The sequence below is a fragment of the Piliocolobus tephrosceles genome, chromosome 21 (genome assembly GCF_002776525.5).
Source record: "Piliocolobus tephrosceles isolate RC106 chromosome 21, ASM277652v3, whole genome shotgun sequence".
In the NCBI taxonomy this organism is placed as follows: Eukaryota; Metazoa; Chordata; class Mammalia; order Primates; family Cercopithecidae; genus Piliocolobus; species Piliocolobus tephrosceles.
The window spans coordinates 2,596,208-2,607,837 of NC_045454.1; the positions used below are offsets into that span (position 1 = coordinate 2,596,208).

Consider the following 11,630-nt stretch of genomic DNA (forward strand, 5'->3'; position numbering starts at 1 on the left):
AGAGCTGGAATATCCTATATCCCAGCGATGACGCAACTGGGATACCCCATAGACACAGGGGGTGGCGGAAGTGGGATATTCCATAGACACAGGGGATGGCGGAAGTGGGATATTCCATAGACACAGGGGGTGGCTGAAGTGGAATATTCCATAGGCGCAGGGGATGGCGGAACTGGGATACCCTACACTGTGACCCCCTTGGTGGGTGCACACACGATCTCAGGGTAACAATGCTACTGCTACCACTGCCAGGCACGGCTCCTGGACTGTGCTGCACGAACCGTCCTCCTTCCCCTCTTTTCTCGGCTGCATCCCCTCCCTCAGGTGCAGATCTTGGCCGACTGAGACGTGTTCGGTGCTCACTGAGACTGACCTGCTCACACCCTCCTCCCATCCCTCCTCTCTCTGGTCAGTTGTCTGAGGCTCATTCGCTTTTAGGTTCCTCAGGAAGGGCACAGAGGAATGGGGTTCATCGGGCTCTTGCTGGGTAGCCTGTCTGTGCCCTTCCCATCTGAGGTCCCTTTTCCGTGAGTCATAATGCCATTTTCTCCTGGCATAAAGTGCTAAGTCCGAGCATAGTCGTGTTGACTTTCCAAGTCATCCGCACTTTCTGCCAGGAAGGATCAGTGACTCCCTTTAGAGTCCAGCGATTCTAACGCAACCAACTGTGATTTGCTCTTTCAATGCCCAGCTTCCATGCGTTAAGGGGTGTTTCCTTGAATGAGTTTTTACTATCCACTCTGTTCTTTTGCTTTGGGTCTCTTCTTCAGGGACTCTGCCCATCCATATGTTGGATTTTCTTTTCCTAACTTGTTTCCTTTACTTTGTTTTAATCTTTTTTCATTTTATTTATTTTGAGGTGGAGTCTCACTTTGTCACCCAGGCTGGAGTGCAGTGACATGATCTCAGCTCACCGCAACCTCCGCCTCGCAGGTTCAAGTGATTCTCATGCCTCAGCCTCCTGAGTAGCTGGGATTCCAGATGTAAGCCATCATGCCCGGTTCTTTTTTTTTTTTTTTTTTTGCATTTCAGTAGAGGCAAGGTTTCTTCATGTTGACCAGGCTGGTCTTGAACTCCCGCCCTCAAGTGATCCACCCGCCTTGGCCTCCCAAAGTGCTGGGATTACAGGCATGAGCCACAACAGCTGGCTAATTTTGTGTGTGTGTGCTTTTAGAAGAGACAGGGTTTCTCCATGTTAGCCAGGCTGGTCTCAAACTCCTGGCCTCAAGTGATCCACCAGCCCTAGCCTCCCTAAGTGCTGGGATTACAAGCGTGAGCCACCATGCCCAGCCTTTTTTTTTTTTTTTTCTCATTTTAAAATGATCCTCCTTAGCCGGGCGCGGTGGCTCAAGCCTGTAATCCCAGCACTTTGGGAGGCCGAGACGGGCGGATCATGAGGTCAGGAGATCGAGACCATCCTGGCAAACACGGTGAAACCCCGTCTCTACTAAAAAAATACAAAAAACTAGCCGGGCGTGGTGGTGGGCGCCTGTAGTCCCAGCTACTCGGGAGGTTGAGCCAGGAGAATGGCGTAAACCCCGGAGGCAGAGCTTGCAGTGAGCTGAGATCCGGCCACTGCACTCCAGCCTGGGCGACAGAGCCAGACTCCGTCTCAAAAAAAAAAAAAATGATCCTCCTTTTTCCCTTCAATTTTTTTAAGGAACCATGTTTTTATTCTTGAGTTCCTTCTACATTAGTCTTCATTTTGAAAGGTTTTTGTTCTTATTTCCAAATCTTTGCTGAGGCTGCCCCCTCGTTTCTGAGTTTGTGATTATGTTGTTCTTTCACATGTTGCACTATCTCAGCTCGTTCAAAATCAGCGTCCCCCAACCTTTCTGGCACCAGGGACCGGTTTTGTGGAAGACAGTTTTTCCATGGACAGGGTGGGGAGGTAGTGGGAGATGGTTCAGGGATGAAACTGTTCCACTTCAGATCACCAGGCATTAGATTCTCATAAGGGACCAGGCTTTGTGGCTCACACCTATAATCCCAGACTTTGGGAGGCCAAGGCAGGCAGATGACCTGAGGTCAGGAGTTCGAGACCAGCCTGGCCAATGTGGTGAAACCCCATCTTAACTTAAAAAAAATACAAAAATTAGCTGAATGTGGTGTTGTGTGCCTGTAATCCCAACTACTTGGGAGGTTAAGGAGGGAGAATTGCTTGAACCCGGGAGGTGGAGGTTGCAGTGAGCAGAGATCACACCATCACACTCCAGCCTGGGTGACAGAGCAAGACTCTGTCTCAAAAAATAAAGATTCTTGTAAGAAGCACACAAGCTAGACCCCTCACATGTGCAGTTCCCGCTCCTGTGAGAATCTCATGCCGCCGCTGACCTGGCAGGAGGTGGAGTTCACGCAGTAATGCTCGCTCATACTCCACTCACCTCCCCAAGTGTGGTCTGGCTCCTAACTGGCCACGGAGCAGTACCGGTACCAGGGACTGGGGACCCTGTACTAAATGATCTTGATCCTGCTGGGATGCACTTCTGGCCTGTCTGTCTGGAGAAATGCTATCCTGCTCCTTTTCTTTGTTATTATAATCACTTTTGGGAAGGCTGAACTCAGTATTTTTTTCTGTTGCTCATTTTTTATGTGTAAGTTTCCTTGAATTTCTGGAAGGAGGCTCGGTTCAGGGTAGCTGTTCTAACTTCTCAGAGGTTCTCACACAGCAGGTAAAAAAACGCAGCAACCAGCCTGCACAGAGGCACACGCTACAGCCGCTGTCCCCGCTGTCATCAGCACCTTCTCCTGCCTTCCTCTGTTGCCAAGGAAGGGGGCCCTGCTCGATTCTGATTCCTCACATGAGGTTCTGCCCTGCACAGCACTTCACCTGGTTGCTTCGAGAGCTGCAGGACCTGCGCTGCCCCGGCCCCTTTTGGGCCTTCCCACCAGCCTGTCTCCCCACTACCCTGGTTTGGACAAAACCGTTCCTACTTCAGCAGCTGGTCCTAAAGTGACCCCGCCTCCCCTGCCCACCTTTGCAGTGAATACCTGGAGGCCGTCTGTGGCTCTCCTGTGCTTCCCTCCTCCCAGTCAGATGCTAACACCACAGAGGCCTCGATGGTTTACCGCCATCTTACTGTATTTTGGAACTCATGGGGGTACCTTAGGACCTAGTAACTTTGCAACTGTGGTCCAGGGGACTTGAGTTTTGCTACCTGGTTGCTGTGTTTTTATGCAGGGATACAGGAGACTCAAGGGCCATGCTGCGGCTGCTCTGCCGTCACCCAAGACTCAGAACTGTCATCTGGCCAGGCATGGTGGCTCACACCTGTAGTCCCAACTACTCAGGAGGCCAAAGCAGGAGGTTAACTTGAGCCCAGGAAATTGAGACCACCCTGGCCAACATAGTGAGACCCCATCTCTTAAAAATAAAAAACTAGCTGGGTGGGGTGGTGTGTGCCTGGAGTCCCCAGCTATGCAGGAGGCTGAGGTGGGAGGAGAGCTTGAGCCCAGAGCGTCAAGGCTGCAGTGAGCAGAGATGGCACCACTGCACTCCAGCCTCGGCGACAGAGTAAGAACCTGTCTCCAAAAAATAAAGTGATAGGCTGGGCGCGATGGCTCATGCCTGTAATCCCAACACTTTGGGAGGCCAAGGTGGGCAGATCACGAGTCAAGAGTTTAAGACCAGCCTGACCAACATGGTGAAACCTCGTTTCTACTAAAAATACAAAAATTAGCCGGGCATGTTGGCAGGTAACCTGTAATCCCAGCTACTCAGGAGGCTGAAGCAGGAGAATCACTTGAACCCGGGAGGCAGAGGTTACAGTGAGCCGAGATCATGCCATTGCCCTCCAGCCTGGGCGATAGAGTGAGACTCTGTCTCAAAAAAAAAAAAAAAGAAAAGAAATGAAAAAAGAGGGTGCGCTGAAACATGGAGCCCGTGCTCACCCAGGGGCAGCCAGAACCCCAGCTCCCAGACACCGGCTGAAGCTTTCCTGCTGGCACTGCTCCCACCTCAGAAGCGGAATGTCTATTTTGTTATCTCAACAGCTCTGAGGCTGCCTGAGCTGTCGCTGCCCGGTCCCACACCCCTCACCCACTCAACATCAGGAACCCAATCGAGGGTCATCAGGGGAAAAGGCCCCAGGAGGCAGGCTGGAAAGTGCCGCTCAGCCTAGAGCCATGGGGCTCACCCTCCTGAGAGCTTCAGGAGACCCCGGTCTCAGCCTGCAGGAGGCTGCACGCCACCCACCAGCCCCCAGCTCCACGGCCCAGGCAGGTGTCTCGGCCCCTCTTTCCCCAGCACCCAGACCTCCTGGGGTTTTGTGCAAATTCAACAAGATAACCACCTAAGGGGCCTGCGCTGACTGCGGGCACACAGGACGCGATTATGAAGCACTGGCCATTATTCCTAACAGTATTAGCTCAGAGGATCTGAACACACACCCAGAAATATCCAAATACAGAAAAAAATCACAAAATTTCTAAGATTTCAAAAATGCCCCCGGTCAATCTATCTAATCAGAAAGAACACTGGCTTTGTGGCTCTTTCCAATCTCACGTGCAGTTCTTCACCACGCCGCACAAAGGAAACACCGTGACGTGAACTTCGCACCCAACCACAGGCCACGCCTCACGTCTCCACTGTGGGCCTCAGCCCAGCAGGCAGGCGGATGGACTGCGTGGACGGCGGCCAGCATGTAAATGAAACAGAATGGAGGCAGGAGGAGGAAAGACCGCACGTGCTGCTAGCACAGGAAGAACTGTCCTGTGGAACTTTCATTTTGGTCCCCTGTAAATTCGTATGTTTCTTTTTATCTGGCTGGGTTCCTGCGTGCAGGCACGGGGCGAGGGATAAACTACTCCCGGCCGCGACTGCAAAGGCACTGCAGAGCCAGTTTACTAAAACGGAGGAAGCCGAGTCCCCGGGGACAAAGCCCCCTGGCCCAGGGGACACACAGCACCCTGCCGTGCCTTGCCTCTCAGGGGCCTTCCGGTCATCAGCAGGGGCAACCCTACTGTAGTGACCTCCAGTAAGAGATGGGGCGGGGAGGTTCAAACCTTTGGAATTTCGGGAGGTTTGGGGGAGAAGGGGCGTGGAGACTTCTGTTCAGACAACCTCATGCTGAAGCCCAGCGTGCTGAGCCCAGCAAGGGCACCCCAGGCAGCACCCGAGGCCCCATCCCCTGATCCAGGTCTCCAGGGACACTGAGGCAAAGCCATGGGCCTGGGGGAAGGAGCCCGGGGCCCAAACAGCTCCATGGAAGGAACACGTGCCAGGGGTTCCAGGCACGCCGCTCTCCCCACAACAGCCACAGAAAGCTTTCCAACCACCCAAGCCCCCACAGGGACACCTTCTCTGAACAGGGCACACGGCCGGGGGCTACCCGCAGTCCAATTCCTTTCCCTCTCACAAGAAGGTCGCAAGTGTGGGCTGCCTGGGATTCCTCTGGGTCGTGGGGACTCACCTGCCCTGGCCAGTGAGGCCTGCCTGGGAGCTTCAGAACCCACTCTCCTCTCACACTCCTCAGAAGGAGAGGCCCAAGGACAGGCAACCCCATGCTGCAGGGTGATGGAGCCTGGGTGATATGGGGCTGCCAGAGAGAAGAGGCACAGCAGGACACTGCAGGAGCTTCCTGGGGACCCACCGCCTGGGGCTGAGGCACTGCCTTGGTGTGGCCAGGATGTCACAGTGAGGGGCCTGGGGCCCTGAGCCCAGAGATAAGCGACTCTCAGGAGAGAGGCCGCCCTGGAGCTGTCCGGCCTGCAGGCCGGCTGCCTGAGAACATATCGAGTCCTTCCGGGCTGTGGCCAGTGCTGTCTGGGTTCCCTGTTAACAGCAGCTGAGAGCATCTCCACCGCCCGGTGGCTTCCCAGGGCTCTCGAGCCACACCACCACATCCGCTGCAGTGCAGCCCAAAGCCCCTTCCTCCGTGAACAAAGCCTTGCCTGGCCCCTGAGACAGGACCCTCTGGTTAAACAGTCTGCACCCTGAGCAGCCTGCGCACCCCTGGGAGTGATCTCCAGGAAGCTGAAGGACAGGCACACGGGGGGGGACGTGGGGACCCTTCTGCTGAGACAGCATCTCGTGGAGCAGAGAGCTGGTGGAAGGGCACAGAAAAGGGGAGTCATGCCGGGCGCAGTGGCTCACGTCTGTAATCCCAGCACTGGAGGGACGAGGCAGGCAGATCACCTAAGGTCAGGAGTTCGAGACCAGCCTGGGCAACACGGTGAAACCCTGTCTCTACTAAAAATACAAAAATTAGGCAGGCATGGTGGCGGGTGCCTATAATCCCAGCTACTCGGGAGGCTGAGGCAGGCGAATCGCTTGAACCAGGGAGGTGGAGGTTGCAGTGAGCTAAGATCACATCACTGCACTCCAGCCTGGGTGACAGAGTGAGATTCTGTCTCAAAAAAGAAAAAAAAAAAAAGGGGGGGGAGAAAGTGCGAGTCACACAACACCCTCTGCGGAAGAAAACTGTAGCAGGGCCACGCGGGCTGGGGGCCATGTCGGGGGCCGCGTCAGGGGCCCAAGACCAGCTGGGAGGCGGACGGGGCGATGGCATGCAGGGCTGGGCAGGCGGCGGGTTCTCAGTCCCATCAAGCCAGGGCACCTTCACAGGGTTCTGGGCACGGCACCGGGATCTCGCCTCCTCCCCAAGAGGCTCAGGAGGGGACAAGGGTAGGCACAGAGGTCGCGGGAAGGCCAGCGCTGTGACTGTGTGTAAGGCCACAGGGCTGGGGTCACAGTGCGGAGAAGCGACCGCACTCGGGATGTATTCCCAGAGCAGGTGCCAGGACACACGGAAGTCAGGAGCTGAGGAAGGGTCCACACGGCGTCTACCCCAAGGCCTGCAGCCCGGCTCAGGTGGCAACCCCCTCTTTGGCACTCCAACCAGCATCTCCCGTCTCCGGCACAGGACACGGACGCCGTGCCCCACACCCCAGCGCTGCAGGGTTGGGGTCGGCGTGGGGCAACCACGCTGGACGCCTCCTGCTGCTGGTTCTCTCTGCCTCCTTCTCAACCTTCCCTAGGCCACTCCTCACATGCAAGACAGTGAAAGTTGGCCGGTTGCCTCCTCCCTCTCTGAGGACCCCACAAGGTAGGCTGAGGGCCTGGACACTAATTCCGCAGAAGAGGCTGGGGCCAGGCGGGCTGGCGGCCCTGCTGGTTCTTCTCTCTGACTGCCGGGCACGCTCCCCTGCCTCTCCAGGGCACACTCCTCTCCAGATGCCTGCCCCATGGGCCCCCATAGCCCTCAGCAAGAGGCCAGAGAAAAAGGGCCCACATACACAGTGGCCAGGCCAACCCCCGCCATTCCCCCCCCACGATGTCTGTCACTGTCATATCGCAGGAGGGACACGTGTAGGCGGGACCCCACACGGGCAGGAGGGACATGTGTAGGCGGGACCCCACACGGGAGTTACCCGGGCGCCAGAGCAGCTTGGGAGCGTGCGCAGCCCATCCTCGACGAGCGAGGGCGTCACACGGGGGTGATGCTCCAGAGACGGCACCAGGCGCAGGCCCTGCCCGGAGCCAGCTGCCCAGTGGGGAACAGCACTCCCACAGACGCAGGGCCGGCGGGGAGCGGGGCAGCGGGCTGGACAAGGGGACCTGAGACCTACTTTCTACAAAGAGAGGAAGTTTACGAGTGACTGGTAAAATTAAAGATGAAGTTACTCAAAGACAAGCATTCTGGAGACCACAGGCTATTTTAACAAGGACTGGGCTAGATTAGACGATGTTCCTAAAAAATGACACGTTGTGAGGTGAGATCAGCTTCCTGTAGGGTCTTTTTTTTAAGGAATCCTTACACGTTGGAGAATTTACAGACGCAATGATATGATGGATACTTTCTCTACGACACTGTGGAAAAAGAATCACGGTAAGTAGAAAGGGACTGGCAGTGCCGCGAATCGCTGGCACAGGAAGAGGGACTCATCACGCTACGTCCACACGCTCGAGATTTCCACAGAATTTTCAAAAAGGTTCAAAGGCCCCGGGCGTATGCGAGGGAGAAGGCGGGGGCAGGCCTCGAGGGCTGTGGCGGTGCGGGACGGCGCCCACCCGGGGAGGCGCAGGACGGTGCTCACCCACTGAGGCGCGGCGCAGCCTGGGGCCGGGGTGTGTGCCCCCCGGGCATGCGCTCCTGCCAATGCACTCAAAACCCCCATCGCAGTCTCTCCCCCAGGACCAGGGCTGCCACAGCCCCACGCAGAGGGAGCTCCTGCTCATACTCCATCCACGGATCTATCTCAGAAATCACTGAAAAAAGGGCTGAGGTGCTTTACAACATCGATCCCAAACTTCACCCTGGTCTTTCTCTGGGACGACTCGGCTACGCTGGCCTGGGCTGGCAAGCTCTGCCACCTCTCTGCATCGAGCCTCGCCGGTGTGCCCACGCACTCCCGTGCGGACTGTGGCTGTGTGGCATCTGTGAGGCCTGCAGTCTGCAGGATGCACAGTGTTTCCTCTCCGGCCCTCTGCAGAAAAGGTCTGCTGAGCCCGGGCCAGCGTGGGGCCAGCGTGGGCCTGGGACCTGGGGCCTGGCATGCAGACACAGCAATGAGAGAAGCCGCCGCACCTTATTCCTCAGGTCTGAGGCAGGCACGCGGCCTCCAGGAGGGGAGGGACGCCGTGAGGTGTCAGGGGCCACTGTGGGGTCACCACGGGGCCTCAGCAACCAAACCCAGGCCCCGCGTAGCCCACATATGAGTTTTGCTCAACCCCAATAATGCTTTATTAAACAAACAAAACACGTTGTCAATGTCCAAAGAGTGAAGGATTTCACATAAAAACCCAAACTGACAGCTTTCCCTGAAAAGTCAGCGTGAGCCTGTGGGCTCCCTGCGCTCCTGTGCCACCCTGTCTAAGGAGTTTCCACCAGGGAGGGTCACAGGGCCACCGGGAATCACAGCAGAGGGTCCAGGATGTGGAGGCAGGGCTGTGGGGAGAGCAACGGGGCACCCTCAACAAACGGGGGTGCTGCCCAGGCTGGAAGGGCAAGGACAGAGGAAGTCAGGCAGAGAAGGGGGCCCCCGGGGTCCCCAAGATCGTCCAGCAGAAAGGAAACTTGGAGCCACAACACCAGCCCCTCCCTCTACAGCCAGGAGGGCAGAGCCCAGGGTGGGGGGAGGCCAGGGCTGGGCAGTCCCAGGGCCCCAGGAAGGGAGAACAGGAAAGGGGGGTTTCCTCCCATCCAAAGGCAAAGGCAGCCAAGGTCAGGTGGGAGGCAGTGGGGTCGGTCGGGAAGGTCTCGGCCACTCGCTCACCTGGGTTCTCGTGACTCGCCATCTGCTGGTCTTCAGAATCCAGCGGCCCCGGAGACCAGGCTTCTTCCCGCAGCTCCATGTCTGGGTCCCTGTCAGAAGGGATAAGACGGAAGGACCGAGTTTATGGGGTGGCAGGCTGCACCGAGGGCCCTGCAGGGAGGCGGCCTGCAGACCCCGGCGTGGCAGGTACAGCGCCCGGCAGACAAGGCACACAGCGCCTACCCCAGGACACCAAGAACTAGCCTGGAGCTAGCCTGGCTGCTCCCCACTGCAGGGGCCAGCCAAGGCCTCACACAGCTGCGGGACGGACTCAAGGACCCACACGGGCTACAACCACCACCGGCTCCCATCGCAGCCCCACCACTCCCCAGCTGGACCGGGGGTGAACAACCCCACCTCCACGCCTCAGCTTCCTCACTGGCAAGATGGAGAACGTTACTGTCAGGTGTGCACGAGACAGTGTACGTGTGGTGCTCGTGCCTAACAGGGACTGGAGTCCCCACACCCCTGGCAGACACTGACCCATCACATCAGAAACAGGGCAGCAGGTGCCTGAGGGTCTCCACACATGACACTCCCAACCCGTGCCACACGCACCGTCAGGGTCTCTACACACACCACCAACCCGTGCCACGCACACACGCAGCTAAAGCGGACAGCAGAGCCTTTGCCACGCGCCTGAGTTGTTGAAGGGTTCATACCCTGATCTCTCTTTTAAAACAGGCTCCCTGGCTGGTTGCGGTGGCTCCCACCTGTAATCCCAGCACTCTGAGAGGCCAAAGCAGGTGGATCACTGGAGGTCGGGAGTTCGAGACCAGCTTGGCCAACATGGTGAAACTCCATCTCCACTAAAACATAAAAGTTAGCCGGGCGTGGTGGCAGGGGTCTGTAATCCCAGCTACTCAGGAGGCTGAGGCAGGAGAATTGCTTAAACCCGGGAGGCAGAGGTTGCAGTGACCAGAGATCACACTCTAGCCTGGGCGAAAGAGCAAGACTTTGTCTCAAAAATTAAACTTAAAATAAAATAAAATAAACAAATAATAAAAAAATAAAATGAAACAGGCTCTGAGGCAGCCCTCCCAGCCCTTCCCCCACCCTCCTGCAGGCACAGCGGGAACCCGAACCCTCACACAGACCAGGGAAGGGCAGCGCCGCCAGGTGGAGCTGTGGCAAACGTGCCCTCCAGCTTTCCACACGCCGGGGTTTCATAAACCAGGAGCGGCTCAGCTCAACTCCATGGGGCAGACACAGGGCTGCCAACTTCGACAGCCAAATAAGGGCAATTTAAAAAAAACGTCCCGCCGGCCTGAGTACAGCGGTGTTTACAACTAACTGCCAGTTACGGATCTCTTTGTTCCTTCTCCACGCCAACTGCTTCACTTGACTAGCCTTAAAACAAAAAAACCTCCTACCTTCCACTGCAAAGATGTGGGGCTTGGCTCCCCGAATCCCCCGGCACCTGCAGGAGGCAGGGGCTGTAGCCACCTGGCTTCTCGGGGGAAGCCTCCAGCAGGAGCCACAAGAAACCTGCCCGAGGAGGCACGGCCTCCCACGGCCAGACCAGGGCTCACGCCCCAGGGCCCACACTTTTTTATTAAAACAGCTTCACTGAGATGCGATCCCCCTGCCACAACATTCCCCCATGTAAAGTGTACGATGCAATGATATTTAGTATATTCGGTTTCGCCACCATCACCACAATCAACTTTACAACCACCTCTGGAAGCGCCCGAGCCCACGGCAGGCACCAGGCACTCCCCCGGCCGGGCCCTGCAGCCTCTCAACGCCTTTCTGTCCCTCGGGACTCGCTGCCGTGTGCTCTGCACAGGAAAGGGGCCGCATCTGTCCTGCGTGTCTGGCTCTTCCACACAGCACGGTGCTGCGGCGTGCCGCTCCTCTCTCGGGCTGAACCCCACTCCACTGTACAGCGGCCACGGTGGTCCACCCACCCACCCATCGCTGGTGGACAGCTGTGGGCTGCTTCCACGTCAGGCCTTGTGAATACTCCAGCTTCAATGCCAGCGTCCATCCATTTATTCCTGTGGACGTTCGCGTTCCTCTCTCTCGGCAGGAGAGGCCCGGAGAGGCCCGCCATGGGCCCCAGCCCCTCCTCCAGTCTTCAATTCTGTGTCTTACCAGAGCTGTTTACTGAGGTGGAGGCGGGCACAACGCTCGACCAACCATTAGCAAGCCCATTCTCCGGCCACCTGGCCCCAGTCCCTGGTGTGACCTCACTCCCAGGTGGGGAGGACTCCTGGTGAGGCACAGCGGCCACCTGCCCCGTCTACCAACAACCTCAACACCGGAAGAGAAACCCAGGCCAGGCCCCCTTGGGCTGAATGCGCTCGGCTCTGAGGAAACCTCCTCCGGCATCCAGCAGCTCATTCCAGGCCGGGGTCTGCAGACCAGCAGGC

The 11,630-nt window shown here is 57.2% G+C and overlaps 1 protein-coding gene across 2 annotated transcripts in view; it reads right to left on the reverse strand.

The window, feature by feature from the left end:
* The window catches only part of ZNF787 (zinc finger protein 787), a 36,304-nt gene that overhangs the window by 5,444 nt on the left and 19,230 nt on the right, over nucleotides 1–11,630 (reverse strand). For both annotated transcript variants that reach the window (XM_023184355.3, XM_023184357.3), the window contains exon 2: nucleotides 9,217–9,305. In XM_023184355.3, the coding sequence (XP_023040123.1) occupies nucleotides 9,217–9,295 (79 nt within the window). In that variant the 5' untranslated portion in view covers nucleotides 9,296–9,305. The remainder of the gene's footprint in view (nucleotides 1–9,216; nucleotides 9,306–11,630) is intronic.